This window comes from Mchenga conophoros, linkage group LG2 (genome assembly GCF_057382185.1).
Source record: "Mchenga conophoros isolate Kocher_MC1m ecotype Shallow Benthic linkage group LG2, M_conophoros_male_GT1.1, whole genome shotgun sequence".
NCBI lineage: Eukaryota > Metazoa > Chordata > Actinopteri > Cichliformes > Cichlidae > Mchenga > Mchenga conophoros.
This window is the reverse complement of record NC_140527.1, coordinates 10,609,765-10,635,742: the sequence shown is the minus strand read 5'-3', so window position 1 is coordinate 10,635,742 and position 25,978 is coordinate 10,609,765. Positions and strand designations below refer to the sequence as shown.

Here is a 25,978-nt window from a genome sequence, read left to right as displayed (position 1 = left end):
GCCCAGACTCGCCGGGCGGTCAGGTGGTAAACCTGCAGCGGCGGGTGGCGTGGTGGCTTCTCAGAGAGCATCAAACTGTGAGGGCGAGCGGCGGCGGTGGCTGCAGGATCAGCAGCACGGCAGCTTTTAAAAATACTCCTGCTGAAATATTGATTTTTTTTTCTGCTTCTTTTTCTTTCTTGCCTAACGTAATAAGTGAGACACTCCAGGGAGGGCTGTGTGTGTGTGTGTGTGTGTGTGTGAGAGAGAGAGAGAGACAGAGAGAGAGAGAGAGAGCATCCTTGCTCAGCCCTCAGAGTGTGTGTGTGTTCATTTGAACTGTGTGTGTGTTCATCAGGGCCTTGTAATCTGAGCCTGACATAATTGCTTCCCATAGTGCACTGGGTGTGGTCGGGGTTGACATCATCTAGAGTAGCCGGCGAAAATGCTGAAGTCAGACCGACGCCCCCCCCGATGTGAGCTAATTTAGCTTTAAAGGCGCTCCACTGGAACAATTACACCAGCCGCGGTCACTTTCCTTCTTCCATTCAGAATTAAAGGCCTCAGCAGCGATTGACCACTCACAGGAAGGTTTCAGGACTTTCTGCAGCTACCACATAAACATCGAGGGCCTAGAGGTCAGAGGTCACCCAGGGATGACTGAAAATGACTAGAAATAACCAGAAACTAATGAATAAGTGACCAAAAACAGAATGTATATATATAAACCGAGATACAGAAGGTCATCAAACAACCGCGGAGAACCACAAAATGGCTTTAAAAAGAGAAAAATTACTACAAAGACAACAACGACGCACAAAACAACGGCGCTGAACTGTAAAATGGATTCAACGAGATGAAAACAAGAGCAATTAGAACCAAAGCAATGAAACAGAATTGAATAATAACCAGAAATCGAGATGGAGAAACACAAAACTACAAGAAATAATGCAGAGAGAGATAAAACGACTTCAAAATGACACAAAAAAGGACTTTACGGAAAGACACAAGGTCAATGAAAGCCTTCAAATAGACTTGAAATAACTGTAGAGAGAAACTAAATGAGGCAAAATCCCAAAGGACACAAAACAACCACAAAGAGAGAAAACGGGATCAAAAAGAAAATTTAAAGGACACAAAATTACTTAAGACAAACAAAACGACCACAATGACACACACAGGCCGACTTTAAAGACGTAAATTGGCTTCAAAGAGACAAAAAAGGAGCCCAAAGGACACGACATGGTTTTAAAGACCACAAAGTGAGAAAAAAAAACTGCCCTTTTAACAGCTTTCTTCTGATTCGCTGCCCCTCTCAAACAGAAGGTTCAAGCAGCAGGTGGGAAGGACACAGAAACCTTTATATATATTTTATTACCCGTCCACCTGAATCCACACTGATGTAACCTGACGTCCACTTTAAAGCCGCGTGTTTCCCGGGTGCTGCCGCTCCGTGTGACGGGAATAATGGGAACGGTCTGGTGGATGGTGTTTAATATTCCCACAGGGGAGAACCAGGTTTGTGATTTAGCTTTAGTTCCTAGGAGGGGAAATCTTTTTTGACTTTAATATCATGTTGAACACAACTGCTGCTGTGTATTCCCTCCACGCCGCCTGCCAGGCTGTGCTCTCCTGAAGGGCAGCGCTGATTTCAGAGCTGCATTACGCTCCGCTCTCCGTCCTGCTATAATTGATTGTCGGTCGGTGTAATGAGGTGACAGCTTACACCAGCAGACTCCGTCTCTCTCATTATCTTTACCTCCTTTTTAAGAGCCCGAGAAGAAGGAGTCGAAGAAGGAGTCGGGCGGGCTAATGACGGAGCTCCGCCTGCACGCTTCGCTTCATTATTTATTGTGTTTTAATACGTTTTCAGGGAGGAGAGCGGCGCTCCTTCACTGTCTCCTCGTCCTCTCACCTGCAGTGCTGTCGACCTAATCCTCAGACTTTCATCTGGTTTCAGTGGGAAAAAAAAAAGGAAGCGATCCAGGTGAAAACTGCTTCCTCCATGTCAGGTTATAATACTTGAGTACTGCGAATATCAGCCTGGTTAACTGCCAATCAGGAAGCAGGTAACAGCGGGCTGTTTTCCACTGTAGGAACTCGAGGTCAGTTTTATCATGTCTATGTGTGCTCCGACTGCAGGACCTGCCCTGTGGGGCTTCTTTAGGGCCGTTTAAGGGCAGCTCCCTCTCGACAGCTCGGGGAGGCTGCTGGTCAAACTGGGAGAGGACTACAACTAGAAGCCTGTGATGTCCACATGCGAGGTGCTTTTGGTGTAACTTGGATACGACCTGCAGAAGCAGAGGCCACCAAGAGATCATGGCTCTGTTTCAGAGGCCGATACGCTGCAGCTGTGTCATAAGAGGTTCATTAGCCCTGTTTCTTTCCGTTTTACTTTCACTTGCCGGTCAGATTTACACATTAAATAGTATGCACAGCCACCCTTCCACACCGTACTGTTGGGCAGTGCACTGATGATATAACCTGGTGGGCCACTGTACTTTTCAGAGCCACAGAGCCACAGAGCTTTCAGCGCCTCCACCCCAGTGAGGGTCAATTAGCCACACCTGTCTGCAGAACCGCTCCCAGAATTCAAACACCTGGCTGGGATCGTGCCGGTCCACCTGTGGGGATCCGGTCAGGGTCTGGGAGGTTCCTCAGCAGCTTTTATGATGTGGGGCGGGTTGATTCACTGGTGGAGAACAGCGAGGGTGGTGGTTGGGGGTATCATCATCAGCAGAACGCTGACCTGTAACCAGATGCCCGAGCTGTCAGTGGTTTTAATGTTGTGGCCGTTCTACGTTTACGTTTGGACTCCTTCCTTTGTTCTGATTCTACACAAAAATAGTGGGTGCAGTATGTCGACATGTGCAGATATTTAAAAAAATGTGTGTGTGTGTGTGTGTGTGTGTGTGTGTGCTTTAAGTGCCAGTGTGGTTGAAATTAGATGTGCCTGCACTGGAATATTGTTGGTGTGTACACAGTATATACTGTATGATTGTGTGTATTCCATTGTGTATATTGGGTGAGTGTGTGTGTGTGTGTGTGTGTGTGTGTGTGTGTGTGTGTGTGTGTGTGTGTGTGTGTGTGCCCCTGGTCTTGTCTCCAGCTGCGTTTTAATTCAATCCGTATCGATCCATATCAGCTCTCTGAAGGACTCAGTATCATCTGAATGGAGCTCCATATTATTCTGTTCACTGCCATAAAGGGCATTAGAGCCTCCAGAGCAGCAGATCAGCTTTCAGTCAATACACACACACACACACACACACACACACACACACACACACACACACACACACACAGCTCGCCGCCTCCCTCTGCCTCCTCGCTGTGTCTCTTTGAAAGGCTTAGTTCACCCCAAAATTTTGAGGATTACATTTGATTGTTTCCATGTAAAGTGTTTCTATTTCTGACTTTATTTATTATCTACACCTAAATGATATTTGCTGTTCAGACCTTGGATGGCATCTGAGGAATGTGATTGGCTGCAGGAGTGCAGCCACTTCCTGATGAAGATCAAGTACCCAAACACTGCTTTAGGACAGCGTGCAGGCAGCAAGCAGCCGTGTGAAATCCTTCTGCAACATGCGCACAACTGTGTTTACAACAAGAGGAAACGGGCCTTTGCTTTCTTACAGAAATATAATTTGTCTGTTATATCTAGGGACACAAATAATTTATATGAGGAACATACGGATGTTATATATCTCTATGGTGAACAGATTTTAAATCCAATCTCGAAGCTTTGAAATATCTTTGAGAAACACCTCAATTTTAAAAGAATTTGAAGCACGTTTAAAGGAGCACACAGCCCATTTATTTATAAAAATCTGACTTGTTGCGCATAAATGTGTGGCATGTTTTTACAGGGTTTGTGAACACAGGTAGAAATGAATAAAAGGAGCGATGGTTAAAGAGTGTGTGCTTCAGTAATCAAAGTTTATGTTGGAATCTTATGTCATTACGAGCTGTTACGGTGCAGCTGCCGCGGCGCTCGTCTCCGCTCGGATTCTGGATCTTGTTCAGTTTCTATGTCTCTAATGGGGGCCGTTATAAAGTAAATAAAAAAGGACAAAGCTTTTGAAATAAACCGGATGAGGGGGAAGAAGAAGTCCCCTCTGGGTGAAACGGCTGTTTTAAGTTGTAAAAACATGAAAGAGTTTAATGAAAAGGGGTCGAGTTTAAGAGTGTTTACGGTGTAAAAACATAATTATCGAGAATCAGGAGTTAAGGTGGAAGTCCTGCGAGTACAAACAGCCTCTAGCATACATCCACTGATAAAGTTATCAAATATGTCTTAGTTCCATCATTAACGAGCAGCTGAACAACGTTTTTGGTCCAAATTTGATTAGAAGTGTAAAAACGCCGTCAGACTGCACAGAACAGTGAAACAGGCTGAGCGCCCGCTGTGTGTTTTTAAAGATATTGTTACTGTCTTATTAAGGTGGAAATCGATGCCGACCTCGCACAGCCCCCACTCCCGCACCCCCACAGCTCCTCATGCACTCCCAGCATGCTTTGCTAAGGCAGCAGAATAAGGAGGAGGAGGTGAAAAAGATGGGGTGTGGGTATTCTGCCGAGGTTATCCCCTGGTTAATGTGACATGTCTGTCTGCGACCTTGCCGCTTGTTAACTGCCCGGATTATTATTGTGATAATGTGGCAATTAAAAAGGAAGCGCACCATGAGAACGGGGTGGAGGGGCTTATGGTCCGAGAGATGGATGTGCACAGATTACAAGGCAGTGGGAAATGCATTAAGGTGGCAATCCATTCTGACCCCCCCTCCCCCTCCCTTCACCGTCCTCCTCCAAAGCTGCTGGTTATTACCGCCCATCCTCATTGATATCCATTTCCAATCAATACTCCTCTGCTGCCGTAAAAATCGCCGTAAATCAACGCGCGGCGAGCGAGAGATCGGGCGCGCAGGAAGGAAAATCAAAAGGCGGGCCCTAATGAGACGCCATAAGTCTGCAGGAAGTGTCGACCGCCTTTATCAAGACTCTGCTGCAGAATTGTAATTTTATCTGCTGCTCAGATAAAGAGGCGATATGTGACCCGACACGAAGAAACAGCAACACATTCAGCCCTGAGACAGGCTCCGTCCTCTCAGCCTTTCACAGGAAGATGTAGCAAATCTGTGCGGTTGTTAAATAAATGTGTGTGATTTTAGCTTTAACAGTTTAACATTTTACGTAGCCATATAAGTTTATTTGGACTGACGCTGGTAAAACTCCTCCTGATGCAAATGAGCGTCCTGCAGAGTAACTGAGCCCGGCTTCCTCTGATTCTCAAACTGTGCCTGTGTTCTGGTTCTCGTCCATTTTGAGCAGCAGTTCAAATGAAACTAATCGTATTTCTCTTTTTTTTTCCTGTTTTGTCTACACATCTTTCAGATTCTTCCTGAAGTTCTTCCTCAAGTGCAATCAGAACTGTTTGAAAAATGCAGGAAACCCGAGAGACATGAGGAGGTTCCAGGTAAAAGTCCAGCAGGGAAGCAGTTATCTTTCATGAAAAATTAAAAATCCGAAATAACCCTGAGGGCTGTGTCCACAACAGGTGGTGGTGTCCACTACAGTCAACGTGGATGGTCACGTGCTGGCCGTGTCAGACAACATGTTCGTCCACAACAACTCCAAACATGGCCGCCGAGCCCGACGACTGGACCCCTCTGAAGGTAAGATGTGACTCAAACAGATCAAATTATTGAGCAGGGTGTTCATAAGCTTTTGTCAGAGGTTTGTAGGACTCGTAGGACTCATTCTGTCGGTCATGTCGATCAGAAGATGTGTAGAAGGTTCAGCTGCAGTTGTGTTTAGTCAGTAATAGACTGCAGCTGTTAAAAAAGTACAAAAAACTCTGAGGTTGGGATCGGTTTCTCCAGCAGACTGCAGGTTTCTGGCTCTTTGGAACAAGGTGAGAGGATAAGCAGCTCACAGGTTAATCTGGTCTTCCTGCTTACGTTTGGTTGTTGTTTATTAAGTGAAACGTCAGGCCTGTATGAAACTCTCTGCCGGCTCAGTGTCCTGCTGGACGTTGCGTTCCTCCGGGGCACGGCGAACAAACGCTCCGTTCTTCCACCTTCCAAGGCGACCAAATAAAATGCATCATCTGCGTATAAACTTCACACAGTGAAACTCGACTCTGAGAGCTGGAGCTCAGCGGCAACATATCCTCTGAAGTTGTAAACTTTAACGCCACTTTGCCCTGTCCCCACTCTAATAAAACCCGATGACATAAGGCTCTCGCTTGATTCGACCTACTTGGAGTGCCAGGAGGGAGGGGCTTAACCAAAGCTGTAGCAGGTTTTCTGGGCAGAATCAGTAAAAGATATTTCATTTGTGCTCACCGAGGAAGCCCACCAATCACATCCTGTTATATTCTGTCAGAGCATTTTGACACGAGTCAGTTGGAACAAATCAAAAACCTGTTTTTCTTTTAACGTCGTCCTGGTTAAAGTTTTAGGCCTTGGAGCAGCAGGTGGGTGGGGTTACCTGCAAGTCCTACAAGTCAACCTAAACAGGTTCACATTAACCTCCTGTTACTGTCTACAGCTCTTTAGGCACTTTGTCTTGTCCCATTTGGCAACTCGTCTGGGTAACAGAAAGCCTGAGGTTTTTTCAGAGCAGTGAGCCAGTGCGTTTCCTCTCATACATCAAACTACCTCACTTTGCTGTTTCCCTCGACTCTGTTAAAGATGTGAGGCTTTGCCAGGAGAGATGGTGTAACTCCTTCACTTGTTAAAACTCACTTTGAACGCCAAACTCGTGGGGCTCACCGTACGGGGCGCTGGAAGTGTCAGGTGACTGTCGGTGACAGAAAAGTCGACAAGCCGGCGTTCTTACGCCGCTCTTCCTCCTTAAACAGTAAAAAGTCCTCTGACACCTCCCAAACCACTCTGAAGTTTCCCTTGACTTGCGTTAAAGTTTGAGGTGTTTCCAGGAGAGATGGCGTTCCTTCACTTGTTTTAACCCACTTGGAAGCAGGCGGATCTTACAGGGCATCAAGAAAGCAGCATGAACTCCCAGCACTTTTAGCCAAACACCGCCCCTCCGAGGCACACACAGCAGAGTCCTGAAACAATTCAGCACCAGACATCCACCGTGTCCTCCCCTCAGATGCCTCCCTTTGCCGTTTCCTCTGACTTTGGAAAAGTCGCAGACTTTTCCAAAAGCCGGTGATGTAATTGTCTCGTTTGGTTTAACCTACTTGCAGCACCAGGTGGGTGGTGTTTATCACACTCGGGGCATTTCAGTCGAGATAAGGCTACTCGATCAAAGAAGAAGCATCTGCCCTTTTTCTGAGCGTGCCATCCTGCAGGCCCGTCTCCAACCGCGTGGCACGTCCAGAGCTCTAAAACAAACGCTTCTTGACACTAATCTGTCAGCGCCTTCAGCAGGCTGGGATCCTTGTGTGCCTCACCTGTGAAAGTGCCTCGGGATATTTAGGAAAGTTTATCAAATCAGCAGTCAAACATTCATGAGCACAAGTGTTTGCACTGAGGATGCTGCGTGTACTGTACGGCGTCCTGCAGGGGCCAAAAGGGGATCGTTGTTTACCAGCCGGTCCTGTGTCTCAGCCCACGGAGGGAAGCTCGAGGCCTTTCATCTCATCCAGCCTGGGATGTTTTCAGAGACGATAAAAAGCCCCAACATCTGCTCCCGCCTTTGTCACCAGCTCTCAGCCTCCCGTCTCCTCGATAAAACTTTCCACCGCCGGCTCCTCGTCTTTGTGTTCTGTTCATTTGATTTGAACCCCCCGTTGTTCCCTTTCCAGCACAACCCCCCCCCCTTCACACCCGCTGGACTGTTTGTTTACTGCTGTGACAAAAGGGGGAAATTAATAAGGAGGTGACAATCGAGTCCTCGGAGCCGCAAACAGCCGCAGCCCTCTGCAGTGGCTTCAGGGGCTGGGGAGGCCGAGTCTTTTCATCTGGAAGAAGTTAGTGCTGCAGCCTTAGAAGGGCAACAAGCATCCTGAAGTGTGGTTCCCAAAGCAGCGTCTTTAAATATCAGTTCAGTCTTTCAGCTTCCTGCTTAGAAACTTGACACATCCAGAGATTTGCCTGGAGATGAAGCTGAACCATTTCCTTCTGATTTAGGGAGGCGCTGGTCTGTTTTAAGAAAGACACGTTTGCTTCCAACCTGGATTACTCAAATCCAGTGTAGTCCAGCCTGATAATCAGTATTTAAGTGATGGAAACCGAAAGCTTTGTCTCTGGAGTCCCTTCACTTTAGCTTCTTTAAAAACATCTTAAAATCAAATCAAATCTTTCAGCATTGGGTGAATTTGTAAATAATGATCTTATGACCCTTTAAAGCCTCAGTGTAAACTGAGTGTTTATTCAGCCTTCTGACAAAAATAAAAGAAATATGGGTTTACTTACATGATTTTTAATTTGTTTAATTTCTGCCACATTCGACATTAAACCTGCCAACAGCGTTTTTAGCGTTTTAGCCATTACAGATGCCTCACCTGTTCGTCCTTTAAGGTGGTTTCTGTGCTTCTCTGTCAGATCTGGAGGCACCTTAAGCTGGTTTTATGTCGAATTTTTCCACAGGTTGGTTTATTTATCAGTTTTCAGTAAAGACAGCAGAATCTTGATGTCTCTTCTCGCGTCGGGCCTTCATGCAGATGTAGAAACAAAATGTAAAATAAGAGATTTATCTAAATCACTCAGAGCTTTCTCAGTGAGCTCACGCTGCCAGTAACTGCTGGCAGAAAGTCATTACCGCGCTGATAATAATGGAGAAAATTGTAACTGGGATGTTTAATCGAGTCTTTGAATGCAGCTTTATAGATGAGATCACATAATAAACAATGAGAGACTCGTTCATGCTCTGACTGGAATATCAGATCGTCCTCCCAATAAAACAGCTCTCGGTCCGGGAAAAGGTTGTAAAGCTGCGGAGCCTCGGTTTGCTTTGCGTCCGTCCGCCTGTCTGACTCGACTCGGCTCGAGTCCGGACACCAGTCTAGTCATTACGGAGACACTGTTTATATGGAGAACCTTATCGATCTCTGTGGCGTTGGAAAAACCAATCATTTTGCATTTTGTATTAGAGGGGGGAGTAACACACTGAATCTGACTGAAAGCTCTCTGTGGGTGTAAGAAATGTCACAGCTTCAGGGTTGTTAAAGATTTGTTGCCTTTTTCATTACCTTCCCCAGATGAAACATCTAAATAACGATAAAAATATCAGACTCGTCGTTCTCTTCCTGCTCGCGGAAAGTATGATTCTCACGTCGGTCTGCATGTGATGCAGGATGAATTCTGACCTGATTTTCAGGAAGCAGCGCGTTTCAAAGGGCATTTCTCCAGGAAGAACACACACTCACACCATTTGATGGACGTCTGAACCAAAGTGTTTAAGCTGGCAGATAAAATTTAACAGGTTTTAGATGAATTATGTCACACAGGCCTGCAGACCTCCAGCCCTGGAACCAGACTGGTTGGTGACCAGTTGGCTGGAGGTTGTCTCGGAGAGCCTTGCTGTGATTACTTTGGTTGAACATGGCGTCTGGGACGAACGCCGACTGGAAGTGTGGAGCTGGTCCCACCGCTGAATGAGCTCTCTAAAACGATCTGATGTCTGTTACTTGACCTCTGTGTGACCCCAACTGTCACTTATGCTGCTGTCATGTGTTTGTATGTTTCCGAAGCAGCCACTCCCTGCATCAAAGCCATCAGTCCGAGCGAAGGCTGGACGACTGGCGGCGCCACCGTCATCCTCATCGGGGACAACTTCTTCGACGGCCTGCAGGTCGTCTTTGGCACGATGCTGGTCTGGAGCGAGGTGAGACGACTCTTATTCAGATATCACACATTAAATGCTTTACCGGGTTGTTTAAGGCCCCGTGTTTTGCACTCTAACATTTTTTAGGCTGATCGCAGTGAAGAAATAACTTTGGCGCAGAACCTGTGCTCCGAGAACAACTGCACAAACCGTACATCATGTTCTCCATCTTCATCTTTCACACACACACACACAAACACACGCTCGTATCTTAGGAACACCTGCGTCTGTGTCTGCAGCAGGTCTGCGTGTCCCCAAAAATATGCAGATTCAGTGCGAGCTGAGCTGCAGGAGGAGCTGCGCATACGGTGCACCATGAAATATTGAAGCGAGTCCAGAAGAGCAGAACACCTGGCGGGGAAGGAGGGAAGATGCACCTCCACACGCCGACGGAGCTCCTGACTTTGATCAGCGTCGTGTGGCGGCAAGCAGACGGACTCCAAAGCCCAGCATCCCTCTGAACACAGACTGCATGCTGACCCAGATCCCAGTCAGGCGGTCGGCGCGTTCTTACTCAGAAAGTTTTAACAGGAAGAAGAATCGGCTGCTCTCGTTCTGCTCCTCGGTTATCGTTCCAGACATCCGCTGCTGTTTGTAAAACTCAATATTTATCGTGTAGAAGAGGCGGAGAAATCTGAGGACGATACAGATGATAGAACTGATGGGTGTGATCAAAGGTCGTGATGCCGAACCTCCAAAGAAGAAAAGCAGAAGTTTGTGATGCAGAGATGGATTTGCAGACGCAGGCTGAGGGCAAATTAAAAACATGTAAAACCATAATTTTTATTGTAGTTTGAGTAAAAACTCTCTAACATGTGGGGCTCAGAAAATTAGCTTTTTTGGAGGATTTCCTGTCATGTGTTGCAAAATTCCATCCCAGCAAAAACCTGCTGAAGACGCATCTTTGACTGAGATTTGGTAAAAAAAAAGGGAAAATTTACTTTGCAGGTCAGTGAGAAAACATCTGAATATCCCTGAAAAGTTAAAGGCCTTCATTAGATTCCTTTTTGCCTGAAGCCTAACATTACGCGGTTCCCTCTGAAAAAAAAAACCGCTGGTGGGATTTTTCCAGAGTTTGTGTTTATTGTAGAAAATATTCTCTGTGGGAAATAAAAGCTTGGACTTGTTTAGCTCAGCGAGATAATCACAAATTTGCAGCGCTTTTAAGATTTCTTTAAAGTTTGCTAAAAATAAAACGTTACTCTGTAAACGCACTAACCACCCACTAACTTCCTGTGTTTGCTGTGATGACATTTACTGTCGTGTCTTGCTGTCCGAGCTTGCGCCGTCAAGCTTACAGAGTACTGACAGACCACGTATGGAGTCACTAAAAAGTGCACGAGGCTACTGTCCCCCTTACTCACAAAAAACGGGTCCAGACTGTCTTTTACGCCTCGAGCCATCAAACGTTTGAACTCGAGCAGGTTCAGGCGGCTCACTTAATCATCCCTAACATGTGAGGAGGGTGAAGGTCTCTGTTTATGGTGTGATTTATGTTGATGTGATTGTTTTTGTGTGGGTATACAAATGTCTGCTGACTTTCCCCACAGGGACAAATAAACTTGTTTATCGATCTTTTAACGACTTCTTACCGTCTTCTTTGAGTTTTTAAACTTGTGTTGTGTTATTTTTTTATATTTGGAAACTGCTCAGGCTTAGAAGAAGATGACAGTTTTTTTGTTTCAGGAGTTTCAAAGTCGTCCTGATTATTTGAAAGTTTTTCTCATGATTCCTGTCTGGTTTAAAGACCGCAGCTTGAACATTTTGTCCTGTTTTTGTTTCTCTCTTGACTCAGCTGATCACCCCTCACGCCATCCGGGTGCAGACCCCCCCTCGCCACATCCCAGGGGTCGTGGAGGTCACGCTGTCCTACAAGTCCAAACAGTTCTGCAAAGGAGCTCCGGGACGCTTTGTGTACACCGGTAAGCTTTCAAACCAAACCCCGTCGTCAAGCGGAGTTTTCTAAACACTGAAGTCCTCAGAGAGGTTTTAAATCGTTATCCAACGGTTTGATACTGATAGTAAAGTACCATCAGTTCAAATTCACCACCATTAAATCCGTAAAAGGAGAATAAATCCATCCATTACTGAGATCTAAATCGTCATGTGATGAGGCTGAAACCGAGTGGTGCTTTCACCCAAAATAAAACGTCTATATAACATCTACAAAGTTTGGGCTCGTCGCTCATATTTCAGTGTGAACAAACTTTCCTTCTCAGTTCTACTGGTTTATGCTGGTTTATACTGGTTAATACCTGCGATTTAAGGTTTCAGATCTTGAGACTCGAGGGGTGATCCTCACCATGGAGGAGTCACTGTAAACACTTTTCCACGTCCTGACAGCAAGGTAAACATTTTCCCCGAACGACTCCCTGCTCTGCTCCTCCTCCGCGCGCCCTTCAGCCTCTTTGTCAGCCGTCAGCAGTCAAACGTCCGAAGACTCGATATCTGACTCTTAGATCAGTGCTTCCACTGTCGCTGATTATTCCGTCAGAATATCCAGATGTCATTCAAAGCAGCAGAAAGGTCAGCTCGAAGGCTGTTTAGCCCGATAAGTAAATGTCACTGCGTCGGGTTGTGAAAGAGGCAAGCGTGTTGGAGTTTTCTGTTTAACACCAGTTTATCGCCACCTCCTTCCTCTCGCACTCGTCTTTGTTGGGGGTGCCGCCTCCTCCGACGGCAGGGCCACGCTCACAATGGACGCTCTGGCCGCCGCCTCCTTTTGCAATGCTAATCTGCGATCCCGTTTACAGATACGACTGACAAGAGCGGCACGTTGCTTTTATGTGGAGGTGTGCAGTGAATAGAGCCTGTTGTTATCTCAGAGTCCATTAGAGGATGTTCTCCACCTCAGAAACACGCTGGAGGAGGCCTGAAGGAGCTCACAGAACAGCCACACACCAGCTTTTCTTACATCAGCTTCAAGTGTTTTACATAATCAGATGAGCTGAAGAGTTGAAAAAAGTCCCCAGAGTTACCTGAAAAACAACAGCAAAGTATATAAAAAGGCTGGAGGTTGAAGGCATTTATGCATTATGTGCATATTTCCTGCTTTTCTCTTCTTCGATGTCATAATTAGATTTTTTTCTGGGTTTTTGGAGTTTGGTTGAGCTGTAATTGAAATTTGAAGACATTTAATTGGGTATTGGGATGTATACAGCGTGTATTTTATGGAAAAAATAACGAATTGATCACTGGGAATGACGTTCATTAGACTGAGAATCAGATACTGCTTCGCTGTCATGCAATGTTCGCACGCATTGGCTGGTGAGGATGTGGTTTAATGAGCTGAACGAGTCGTTCTGCTGAAAAAACGCACGGCGGTCTGTAAAAACTCTGGTCTGCTCCTTTAATCCAGCCTCCACAATCCCAACCAAGAAACGGGAACATCTGACTCCAGCTTGATTGAAAAACAAAACTGAGCGTCCCCGAAGGCATCGCGAGGCTGAACCCGACAGGTGGCCGCATCATAACGCCGCTCAGTTTCTCCTACCCGCCGCTACTCGTGCCAGGGAGACGGCCGCATTGTGCACGCTCGTCGCCGCTTCATCTGATTTACACATGACACGTTCAGAGACGCTGGAGCAAGCGTGTGCGCTTCAGTGCACGCTCAGTGTGCCAACAGCGTGTTGTGTTCATGAATGTAAAATGAGCTGAGTTTTAGATACCGAGCAGGCGAGCGGCAGGTAAATGAAGAGAAAACAGCCTGCTGATGTCACTTCCTTCACGAGCCCACACACAACAAAGCCCATCAAACCCCCTGGAAACCCTTCAAGGCTCCTACTGTTTTCATAAGAATACCTGGAGACTTTTTAAGGACCTTTGGGGTCTGCAGGAGGCTGCAGCGAGGTCTCAGGTGTCTTTGAGTCAGTTTTCTCGGGTTCAAACTGGTGAAGTGAACCTAGATGAGTTTCCAGTGGTTTCTGAGCAGATCTAGCCTTTTTAAGGAAGTTGTAGGCATCTTAGATAGGTTCCAGGATTTCGTCTAGTTGTGCTAAAGCCTTTAAAGGCTGTAGTCTGTAGTCCTTGAGGAAGTTGCACAAGTTCCTTGAGAGTGTACAAATGGGGTTTAAAAAGATTTTAGGCATCCTTTACAGAGTCTGAAGACTGTTCCAGCAGTTGGAGATGCTCCAGGACACCTTGGTCAGGTTTCAGTGGTCTTTAAGGAGGTTAAAGGGACTTGAAGGATCTAGATTTTGTAAGGAGGTCGTAGGTATCAGTAAGCAGTCTTAAGCTGATTTCAGCGGTCCTTGGAGAAGTTCCAGTGCTCCTAATTGTTATTAAGGTGGTTGAAGGGACCTTGAGGAGTTTCCAATGTTCCTCAAGCAGGCCAAGACTATTTAATGAGATTCCAGGGGTTATTAAAGAACTTCTTAATTATTTAGTTGGTGGTCCTTGAGGAAGTTGTAAAGGTCCCTTGAGCAAGTTCCAGGGTTTTTAAATAGGTTGGAGGTGTCCTTGAGGAAGTTGTTGGGGTTTTCAGGATTCTCTCCAGTGGTTAGGTTGAAGTTCAGTGTGCGTACCTGCACATTTATACACCCTAAACGGGGAGATGGGTCTCTGCCAGCCAATCAGAGAGCAGCTCTTCTGTGAACATTCCCGTTAGTATTCCCTCGTTTCCTCCCCCGGCTGCTCTGCCTCTCCTGCTGCCTCTGAGCTGAAGGTGGAGTGACGAGCAGTGGGATCCGAGTGTTTCCCAGATTTCCCGTCTTCCTTCCTCTCTGCAGCTTTGAGCGGCTTCAGGATTTGATCCCGCGGCTTCGCTCGGAAAAACTGGCCAAAGGCAAGAAAGCTGAGCGGAATGACAAAAAGCCTGAGAGCTGAAAAGGTTCCTCCTCCTCCTTGTCTTCCTCGCTAATCATCTGCACTGCAAGCAGATTACCACTGAGATACACAAATCACCTGACTCATTGTGCCACATTTAACGTTTATTTTTTATTTTATTTGCATTTAGTTTCGATGATAAATCCATTTTTACTTTAAACTGTTTTAATGTAAACTGGGAAATTAAAAAGAAACACACAATCAGTAAATTTAAATATTTCTTGCCAGTTTTGTTTATTTTTTATTTTCCAGATTTAGATTTTTGTAGTTTTCTGATACTTCTGGGGGTTTTGTAGTTTTGTTTTTGTAGTATTTTCTTTAAGAACTGGTTCTTAGTAGGTTTTTTTCCACTTCTTTTACTTTTGCAGTTTAGTGTTTTTGTAGTTTTATTGGATCTCCAGCTTTTTCAGGTTCACAGTATCTGTAGTATTTTGTGTAGTATTTACTGTGTACACTGTATTTTTGTAGTATTCTGTGATTCTAATGAGCACTTCTCTAGTACTGTGTAGTATACTTGCTGGATCTGTATCCTGCAGTGAAGCTGTAGTACTCCTGTAGTGCTCTGGCATGGTAGCTGTAGTACTCCTGGAGTAGTAGTGCTGTAGTACTCCTGCAGTGTAGCTGAATTACTCCTGCAGTACTGTGTAGTTTTCCTGCAGGCCTGTGGTTTCTGGTGTTCCCGGTATCTCCCTCCACTCGGCTGTGGGTGTTGAGTCGCTGGTGCTGCCGGGTCCACACCTCCTCTGTGCTTGTAATGCACGGATCAATGCAGCCTGCGGGGGGGAGGCTCGGGGGAGGCGCGGGAGGGGAGCGGAGCTGTGGGATCGATGGGTGCTGAGTTATTGCGGCACTCGTCCACTGATTTTTAGAGAGCTGTGTTTTCCCAGGAAAGTCAATACCTCCAGGCTCCCCTCATTAATTTCAACCCCTCCATCCCCACTGCGCCTCCCTCCTCCCCCTCCTCCTGCAGCTGCACCTGGGGATCTGCAGCCCTGGAGAGAGAAGGGTGGAGGAGGAGGTGGAAGACAGGGAGAGAGAAACTGAGATGATGAAGTCAGATGAAGGGGGAGAAGAGAGAAAAGGAGGGAGGTGTTGCAAACTAAGGTGATGAAGTCAGATCCAGGGGGGAGGACAAGGAGGGAGAGGAGGAGGGGTGGAGGAGAAAGAGGAGTAAGAGGAGGAGAAAGATGTGATCCCGGGTTTTAAAAAGCAGACAGAAGGGAAAATATTGATTCCTGATATGGAGATCATGTTTGCAGCAGATTATTGATGTAGTTCCTCCTCCAGGAACAAAAGTCTGTGCCCAGTGTGAGCGGGGAGGCCACGAACTGGAGGCATTAACTGGAGGACACCCAGCACCAATATCATCATCATCATCATCATCATCATCATCATCATCAGGCAGGCCTCAACATGCCTGACACCCCCCACCCCTTTTCTGTACACCTGGGAACTGCAGCTGCTCAGCTGTGTACACTCCAAAAGTATGTGGACACGTCAGCATTGCATTGAAGCACTCAGTGTCCGCATTGTTACAGCAGCTTCTCCAAACTGAGCACATCCTCTCTCGGCTGTTCTGTTCTACTTTTATGGAGCTGTTTGAGTTTTACTGAGCTTGTGTTTATCCTTTATTGGCTGTTTTCTCTGCTTCACCCTGTGGAACATTTTACTTACTCAGATTTTTGGTTTTGTTCTTTCTTGTAGAGATTTAACTCTAATGAGCCAAATTATTTCGTACTGGTTCTTTTTTCTTGTTATTTCTGCTGCTGTGGTGCAGAAATCAGTGTCTGTGGGTTTCATGGGTAATGTGCTGGTTTCTGGATGTTTATATATACGTGTGAATATTTCATGATTTATACAGTAATTGTTATTTATACTGCATTTTTAGTCTTCTCCGTTTTTCTGGGTTTTATTTGTTAATATTCTGGTTCTACAGGTTTGTAGTTTTTATGCTTCTGCAGCAGCTCATCCCTGTCCTCTCCTGCCCCCTCTGTGGAAAACTGAAGGTCAGAGGTCAGACTTACTTCCACACAGACTGGTAGAACTATCTGCTTAAAACTCGCAGTGTGTTATTCGAAGTAATGACAAACTTAGTTGAGAAAAACTCAAATCCAGGTCTCAATTTTTCAGCTGCCAGTTCCAGACCAGATGTTCCAAACCTGTTATTCCAGCTTCAGATCACCTTTGATATTCCAGGTCTGGTCTAGATGTTTTGGCAGATCTAAGGATGATTCCTGATCTGATATTCCGTTTTTTTTCCATGTTTAAGGAGGTTGTTTTTTCTGGAGTGCCCCGGATTTGTTCTGCAGTTTCTGTTTCATAGAAAATGAATCTTTCTGGATTTCTTCTGATGTTTCCTGCAGTTTCTAACTTTTTGTTTTCCTCATTCACGTGTTTGAGATGTTACGTGTGATTTAAGCGCAGCCGGACTTGCTTAAACAGGTACTATGCACAAGGTTTTTTTGTTTTTGTTAAAATGGCGTGTTGTAGTTTTTCTCTCCTTTTAGAGAACGGGTGGTTTAGTGTCTCTGCACTTTGGGGCTTTTAATGATTTCAGATCTGTTTCTGAGGTGAAGTTTCTTGTTTCCACCTCCGAGCTGGAGCACTGTAGCAAATGTAGCTCCCAGCTCTGGTTTTAAATACTGCTTCAGAACAAAATACCTCAGAGGTAGCCGGTCCCTTGTCTCCTGCAGGGAAACGTACTGCAGTGATGTTACGCGATAATCCTCACGGTGGTGGTTTTTAAGTTACTGGGATGCACCCTCCACTCGTCCCCTCTCCGCTCCGTGTTTTTTTTGTTGGTGGTTTTCCGGTGTGGGCGTTGGGATCCCTCTGGGACCGGCCCTGAGATTAAGCAGCTCTGCAAATAAAATCCACTCCACTTACTTGGATAATTGTTTTACTGGAATAACTAAAGGATTCAGTGTTTTTCTGTGGATGCAAAGGTCAAACTTCTGCTGATTTAGTGCCGCCCTCCTCACGCTCTCCCAGTGCTCAGTGACGGCTGACGAATCTCAGTTTATCCTGTTTGTTCTCCATCTTACTTCTCCTCTTCATGGAAAAGTCAGAGGTCAGAGGTCAAGCCTACATAGGCAGCCTGAGTGATACTCCGAGTGTTTTACAGGTCTGACTATTCCAGGTCTAAACATGATGATCTTGAAGATGTTTGACGTTGTTTATGTTGCTGCGTTCATTAAATAAACGGAGCTGTAGCGTTGCCCAAACTGAGCTTAATTTAACCACCTGATCATTTGGGATGACATCACTAGAACGGACCAATCAGTGAACCTGTATGCCCTCGTGTGATGCAGACCTGGTTCATTAATAGTAAGTCTGAACTCAAATGCAACTTCCTCACTCTGAGCTCCTCTCTCAAAGTACAATGAAGCACTTTGTAAGTTCTGCTCTTCCTCCTCCTCCTCCTCCTCGGCACACATGGAAAACATTAGCAGATTCTTCCAGAGGGTTCGCTGAAGGTCTGCGAACGTGTAACCAAGAGGCCGGCGTTACACCTCCGACCTCAGCTGGAGGAGAGAAGGAGGAGGCGCTCCCTCTGTTTTCGCTGTTCCCCCCTCTCCTGTCGACACGTCTGAGGCACCGTTCGCTAATTGACTTCTGAATTTTTATTGTTTAATTACTGTCGCAGTAACACATGGAGGCAATTATCTGTAGCCTGCTCGGGATCGGCTTACAGCGGCTGACGGAAACAAAGAGAGGACGAGGCAAACGCCGTTTATGGCAGGACTCGCAGTGAGGACAGAACTCATAATTCAGCTGGAAAAACCTCCGTCTGAACCACCGAAACGTCACTTCAGCCTCGTCTTTTTATTCTATTTAACCCTGTCTGGCCCCGACAGCAACAATTCGCAAAGACAAAATGCTGGTTTACAGGAGGAGGGATTCAGTGCGCTTTAGTTTTGTAGTTTGTGGGTTTGTTTCATGTTGAGTTGAACAGACTAAGGGCCAGACGTACTAATCATGAGGCCACAGTTTGGTTATAAGTTCAGGATTTGCTCTCTCCAGAAACAACACAGCTAACGAGCCTGCAGCTGCTTTACTGCAGCTCAGACCAGCGTTTAAACCTGGAGTCAGTTTTAGAATAACTCTGACACAAACACCTGGCAGAAAGCGCAGATCACTCCCCCGCTCTGATCCTGGTTCTGATAGAGGTCTTTCCTGTTTTATGGGAGTTCTTCCTTCCCACCATCACCAAGTGCTGCTCACGGGGGATCATGGAATCTCTCTGCAGTTGTCTCTCCAGGGTCTTTACCTTATAATATAAGGCACTTTGTTGGTCGTTTGTTGATCTATTAAGGAAATTTCTGTGAATTGAAATTAAGATTTTGGCTGGTCGGAGCCATTAGTGCACGGCATGAGGAGCAAATTCCTGGGTAAAAAACGTGTTGCTCTAAGTGCCCCAGTGAAGCTCGTTCAGAGTGAATGCCAGACGTGATTGGCCGTTCAGGTTTGTAACTCAGCTGTAGATTTATTTAAAAACCGTCAGTTCTTGTGTTTTTGTTTTAGTGACGTCTAAATCTCGATTAAACATCATCTTCATTTTGTGTTGAAAGCTCACATCTGTGCGGCGCCCAGAATAACTCCAGCAGATGTTTAAGGAGACGTGCTTCAGATGTTACCTGTGATTTAAGCACAGTCGGACCTGCGGCGGCGTTATTTCTTCTTCACAAGCGTCAGACCTGTTTGCAGCACAGAGGGCGAGGCGAGGAGGCGGATTAAAAGTGAGGCGCTTGCATCAGTCAGTGGAGTCATTAACACCCTCCTCCACCTCCTACACCCGCCTCTGCTGCAATCGATGCTCATAGAAATTTCATGAACTTTAAACAGTGATTGACAGGCAGCTCCGGCCCCGGCCGCCGCCAACGCCGCGCCCTCACAGAGTGTATGAAGTGACAAAAGTTACTGGAACATGAATTAACTGACCGTCGTGTGTGTGTCATGTAAAGTCTCATTAATAGAAACTTGATTATCTAATTAAAATCTTTAAGATGAAGAGCTCGCGGCCTGATGTTGGACAGATGTTCAGCAGATTATTCACTGTGAAGGTTTTTCAGCCCTTTGTCTGCAGGTCCTCTCAGGATTATTAAAAGCGCTCCCCACAGAAGAAGAAGAAAAACACCCTTGCAGGTGCTTCACAGTCAGGAAAAATACACATTTAAGAGTGCATGCAGGCAAGTTTTTATCGATATCTAAGTAGTTAAACTCCAAAACTACAGATTTTTTATGATACAGTTTGGGTTCCGGTTGACAAAATTTGTTCTCTTCGTGTTCTTTCCCCGTGTCTTGTCTTGTTTTCTGTGCTGAGGACTCGACGCCTGCATGGTCACGCGGTGCATCCTCGGCACGTTTGAACAGCACCAACTGTCGAGGCTTCATTCAGTGAAGTTCAGCACTTTCTTCATCTCGGAAAAATTCTGTTTTCTCTAAAAATAACCGCATACGGCCGAAGTCTTACCTGCAAGGACGAGAACCTGAACCATCAAAATGTTTATTTTTTAAATTGTTCCCCAAAGTTTTCCCAATCAGGGAACCAAACAAATCAACTTTTAAAGACAAACAGCTAAAACGCAGGGTCAGGAGCTGCTGGGATTGTCGCTGATGGTTTCTCACAGGGTTAAAACGATCTTTCATCTTTTAGTGATTTAAATATAAACAGAGTGGTGTTTTTATTTGTTTTTATTCTTCAATACTACAAAACACCAGAGGAAACCCGTCGTCCTGCTTTACCTCGGCCAGATGTTTAAACTTTAGATGCTTCATAAAGGCAGAATTTATGGTTTGGGTGTTCCTAATAAAGTGATCAGCGAGTTTGTGTTACAGAGTCGGGATGTGACGTGTCAGGAGGCGCGTCTCAGTCACTTAGCGGCGATCACACGACAGCAATGAAACAACACGAGCGCTGTCGCGTCCCCGCCTTTGATCTCGCCTCTCGTGTCGTCTTTTAATAGACGGCAGAAGTGTGCTCTCCGCCGCGGGAATTCCTCGACTCTCAGCAGAGACGCACCACATTTCATATATCAAAGAGCTCCACTTTGGGAATGGGGACTTGTGGAACTAATGTCGGGTAATTAGCCATTTCTGCGGGGGCATTTTCGGCGGCCACTCCAGAAAATAATAACTTCTCAGGTGGGGGGCCTATTTCTTTGAGGCACTCTGCTCGGCCGGCTCTAATCACGGCGAGGTAATTATTCGCTGATTAACACGCGGCGTCGGGGCGGATGTTCGCTCTAATCACAGGGGCTGTTGCGTCAGCGACGGCTCTCGGAGGAGGAAGCAGAAGGGAGTGGGCGCTCATGTGGGTTATAGAGACGAGACGACGGTACCTGAAGATACCTGAAGACACCTGGCGGGTTCGGGAGGGCCGACTCTGATCTTCATCAGAAGATCGCGTCTTCATTGCGTAAAGAATGAAAGAAAAACATTTCAACATCAAACCAACACTGACGCCAAAATCCTCTGCAACACGGAATCATCCGCCACTGAAAGTAGTCCCCAAAGTGCAGATAGACTCAGAGTTCATACGTTTGATCTGTTTTTGCTCATTTTTATCTCTCTTTCCATTTTCTGCTTGTTTTACTTAAACACGTGCAGACATGTCCCCACAGGACTGCCCTCCTTGTCACACCAGTGTGCACATCCATGTAAAACAAACAAGCTGCAGAGGAAACTTTACGCTCGCTGTCATTTACAGACCTGCCTAGTCGCCCCTGCTCTCTGCGATGACTGAGTGATGAATTGAAAGTCGGAGCAGATCAATAATCCGCTGAAAAGATGCTTTCGGGGTGTTATGGCAGCCTGTCAGCATGCCCCCCACCCCAGCTGATGCTGGTTGGCCACTTGACAAGCAGAAAAACAAATCAGCGCGTCCACTTAAGGCTCGGCATGTCGTGCATCTGTCACACACACACACACACACACACACACTGAAGGAGGCGAGGAATCATCAGCAGTTGCGATCGGCGGGCCATGAGGCCAAACGCTGCGCTGACCTGCATCAATCATGCGGCCGGGGGAGATGGGAAATAGCAGCACACGTTACTGCGGGACGGATGAGCGGCGCCTATTTGAAATGATGAGAGTAATACAGGAGGAAACCACGCAGCACTGAAGTCTGCCGGCTCATCGGGGACACGAGAGCGCCTGCGACGAGGCCGTGAACGCCAAAACAAAAACAGTAAAGGTGAGCAGAGACCCTAAAGTGCGGATTTCATCTCCGGCTGGTAAATATATACAAACCAGCGGCGTGGAAAAGCAGATTCAGGGCGAGGAGCAGCAAATGAAAGATAAATGTAAACAGTAGTGAGGAGGAGGATGTAAACAGAGGCGGGCTCTCCTCTGAAGCACGGCGCCCTGCTGGATTGTGGGAGCCGAAGCGAGCGGGGTAATGAGCCTGCTGAGATGTTCCAGTAATCCGCCGTCCTCCCTCCCAGAGCTCTGATCCTCTGATCTGTGATCAGCCGCCATCTGCAGCCAGAAGCGGCGAATGATACCAGAGCGAGGAGAGGAAGAGGAAGCTTCCCCTTCAGCTCGCTGTCAGGGCGAAGCCGGACAGGTGAGAAGCACCAGGTGGTCAGTTTGACAGCAGGAGAAGCATCGAGACAAGAATCCAGATCTGCGGCTCCAGCTTTAAAACAAGCGCGTTTGATTCATTCGCTCTTCAGTGTGGCTGCACCCTTTCACAATAAAAGCTGTGTAATTAGGGATACAGTGATTGAAAGTTTTCAGACTCATTTCCAGAATTTTAAGTCTGACCTTTAAGTTTTTGCCCAGTTTTTGTTTTTTCTGGGACTGTGTGTGTCACAGTATAGTTTTTAGCCGTCTCATGAAGCACTAGTGGTCACTTTAAAAAGCCTGAGCCCTCAGACCCATGGAGGTCCAGCATGGATACATTTTACATCCTCACTTTCATCCTGCAGCATTTCGCTCTGTTTTAAAGCCTTCTTTCTCATCCTGTTACTTTTTATCACCTTCTGTAAATTTTATGTGTCTCCTGCTTTTATTTGACTCTTTTTTTAAAGCTTCTGTCTTGATTGTTCAGACATTATTAATCGAGCAGTAGTTGCTGGGTGTTTGAGCAGGAAGTGAACGTCTCTCCTGTAAGTGCGTAAAATATCCTCCTCCTCTCCGACACTCCAGATATGCCGTGAAGAAATTAGTTTCAAATGTGATCCGCCTCCCCCTTCTTCTCTTCTCTTCCTCTCCTCAGTCACTTAGCGGTCTAATAACGGAGCGTGCCGCTCAGCAGGATGCCGGCCGACCGTTTGATCACCTTCACAGCGAGGGCAGAGAAAAGGATCCAAAGAGAGAGGGAGAGAGATAAATACTTGATGAAATATATAAAAAATCCCCTCCTCTCGCTCGCCTCTGTCTCTCCCGCTCTCCTCTCACCTCTGAATTATCTTCCTCTGCTCCTTTTCTGATTTATAAAAAGCATCAGACGGCAGGAGAAAGCGACGGCCGTGGCCTCCTCGCGCTGAACAAAGAGGAGCAGAGAAAAATCAATACAAATTACGATGGAGAAAGTGGCACTGATGCCTGGAATTGCAGCATATGTTTACACTAAATCAGGCAATCTGTCTTCATATGGGCGGTGTAATGCGTGGGGTGGGGGGAGGGGGGGTCAGGGTTCGCATTGCCAGCCGCCGTTCTCCAATTACACTGGCTCCTTTGGAAGGAGGCGGTCTTTATCGATTGGCTGGGAGGAGCACGGGGCCCTGCTGGGGTCAAAGTGCAGCGAGATTTTAATAAGGCAAAGTAATGGGCTTAATGCCTGTAGGGGGGTCGATCCCCATCAGAGGTTCATTAAAACTTCTGTCTTTGTTTCATTCTCCGTCTGTGGTCGTCTCCACCTCCAGCAACGATCGCAACCTCAGAGCGCCGTCACGTCTCTGGAGAGAGGCGTCTGAATCCAGATGTTTTATCAAACCAACTCGACTTATTGAGACACTCAATGTACTCATCAGAGCCCACAGCGGTGTGGACTCGTCAGAGCCCAGGGCGGTGTGGACTCTACAAACCAGAGCAGCTCCTTTAGACCTTTCAGAATAAAACTTCTCATCAGTTTTTAAACTTCAGAAATAAACCACATCTGTCAGTGGCTGAATGTTGGTGTCCAAGAGTTTAAGTGTGAACCAAGCGTCAACCAAAGTGCTGTTCCTCTGACGTCCACCGGAGGCTCCAGGACTCAGTCCTCATAGACTCCCATGTAAACACGTTTACGGCCAGAAGAATTTCTAATTTCCCCATTTACAACATTTTACCTGTTTAAATTATATTCAGGCTCAAAGTTTGTATTGTTAGGGGCGTGGCCTCTTTGACTTACAGTTGTATGGTTACAGTTCAGTTAGCTAGGCTTCCCCTCGACTAACTGAACTGGACCTCTGGGCTGTGTTTGTGCTGTTGGAGCCTTTTGGATCATTTTTAATGACCTGATCTGACCAATAAAAGGGCTGCTGTGAGGTCACTGTACTAACAGACCGTCTAAGAAATCTGAGGTCCGGTTTTGCTGAATTCTAGGATTTTATTTGGTTGTTGCTGAGCACTAATTGTCAGGTATTTGTGTCTGTGGATGCAGCTTGTTAGCATTAGTGTCACTACTTACACTGAAGAAACAACATGGTGGCAGGAAAGCTGCTGATGTTGGATGATATCACAGTGATAACATCCACACGTTTGGCGATGAGCCCATGTGCAGGAGGTTGACAGATAAAACCAGGCTTCTCAACCATGTACTTGTTCCTAAAACAATATTTTGTTTTCCAAACTTCAATATTTTGTATTTTATTTTTGTCATTGAGTAATAAAATTTTGTCAAGTGCTTGTGAAAAATGCCACATTAAAGTCATCCCAACACATAACAAGACGAATAAAGCAACTTTAATTCTGCTTTGAAGGCAAAACTAAAGTGAAAAAAACAGAAAATCTTCAAACCAGCAACTCGCAGACAGAAAATGTGTCCAAACTAAGGAGAGAGAGGACCAGGACAGAGATATGAGGCTCGTGTTCCCAGATTCTTTCCAAGACTTTTAGCACAGATCGGGGACTTGGATCTCAGAGATCTCGAAGAACTTTTGGCGCTGAGGAAGTTTCCGGGTTTTTTGATGTTTATCTGCAGACATGTCGCCTTCGATTGAACCACATCAGCATCATTTCTCAACATCTCGGATCAGCTCGGAGGTCAGAGAGGAGAATACTTCCTCTTCTGATGGAGGTGGCGAGTTAACCATCACAGACCCCCCCCCTCCCTCCGAGTGTAAATGGGTTTTTTATTCTATTGCAGCAGTTCCCATAGTGCCTCTCACTTGTTTTATAAGTTGGGATGTATGTACGCAGCGTCAGGAGGCAATCCAGTTTGGGATTCACCGCTGATTGCTGCTCGTGTCGTCCCGGTGCATTATCTCCATTCATCCTCTGCTGCTCCGCATCCCCCCAAAAAGTCTCTTTGGGATCCTGCAATGAATCGCTCTTTCATTCGCGGCGGGCCGAGGTAATAGATTCAGACCGCGCTGCTCTCTGCTTCCTCTCAGGGAGGCGGGGAGGCGAGGAATCCAACATGGCAGCCCCTGCGGCGAGGGCCACGTCCCTCAGCACTCTGTCACCCTTCAGATATCATCCCCACCCCAGTTGCAGCCTGAAAGCCCTTTTTCTCCTCCGCCGCCGCTTGAAACGGGCTCCGACAAATTTGATTTAGCAGCTCGCCGTTGCCCATTCCCGGGAAAAGAAAACAAATATTGTTATAATGGTAATAACATCTATTTGGAGCGCTGGCGACAAACGGCGGCGGGGCCCTTTGAAGGAGACCCCTCTGTGCCGCCGTATAGCTGCCTTATTCTTATTCATGAAAGCCACGGTTATGCATATTAGCGCAAACTAGCTATTCTACTCAGCAGCATTTGGAGTGTCAATCATCCTTACAGAATACAAGAGCCAACGGTGACAAAAGCGGAGTGGGCAAGATCGGCTGACAAATTGTCCCCAAAGTCAAATTTGACAGCCTTTTATGATTAATGGGCTTGATTATGGAGAAGTATCTCCCCGAACTCATTTCCGGGTGTTTCTCCAGCTCTGCTCAGTGCATATGGAGAGAGGAGGAGGAGGAGGAGGAAGGCAGATTGTTTGCGGAGGTGAATGAGTGGAGGAGAAAAGAAAAGAGAGAGAGGGCTCGGTGGAGGGGAGGCTGGATTGAATTAGCCGTGGAGGAGAGGTGGAGTGTGAGGTCTCGCACTTGATAAACAGCAGCCGAGATAAGAGAGAGTGAGATCAGCTGACGGCGCTCGCTCGCCCTCTCCGTTAGTGCTCACCGCTGACACGAACCAACAGGAGATCAGAGGAGAGGGAGGTGAAACGATCCCTGCTGAGT

The 25,978-nt window shown here is 46.5% G+C and overlaps 1 protein-coding gene across 3 annotated transcripts in view; it reads left to right on the top strand.

Moving 5' to 3' along the window:
* LOC146581718 (transcription factor COE3) overlaps positions 1-25,978 on the top strand; it is a 141,958-nt gene that overhangs the window by 87,165 nt on the left and 28,815 nt on the right. For 2 of the 3 annotated variants that reach the window (XM_085286138.1, XM_085286155.1), the window contains exons 7-10: positions 5,377-5,458; positions 5,540-5,657; positions 9,644-9,777; positions 11,573-11,699. In XM_085286138.1, coding sequence (XP_085142264.1) covers positions 5,377-5,458; positions 5,540-5,657; positions 9,644-9,777; positions 11,573-11,699 — 461 coding nt within the window. The remainder of the gene's footprint in view (positions 1-5,376; positions 5,459-5,539; positions 5,658-9,643; positions 9,778-11,572; positions 11,700-25,978) is intronic. The other variant, XM_085286148.1, reaches the window with a different exon arrangement.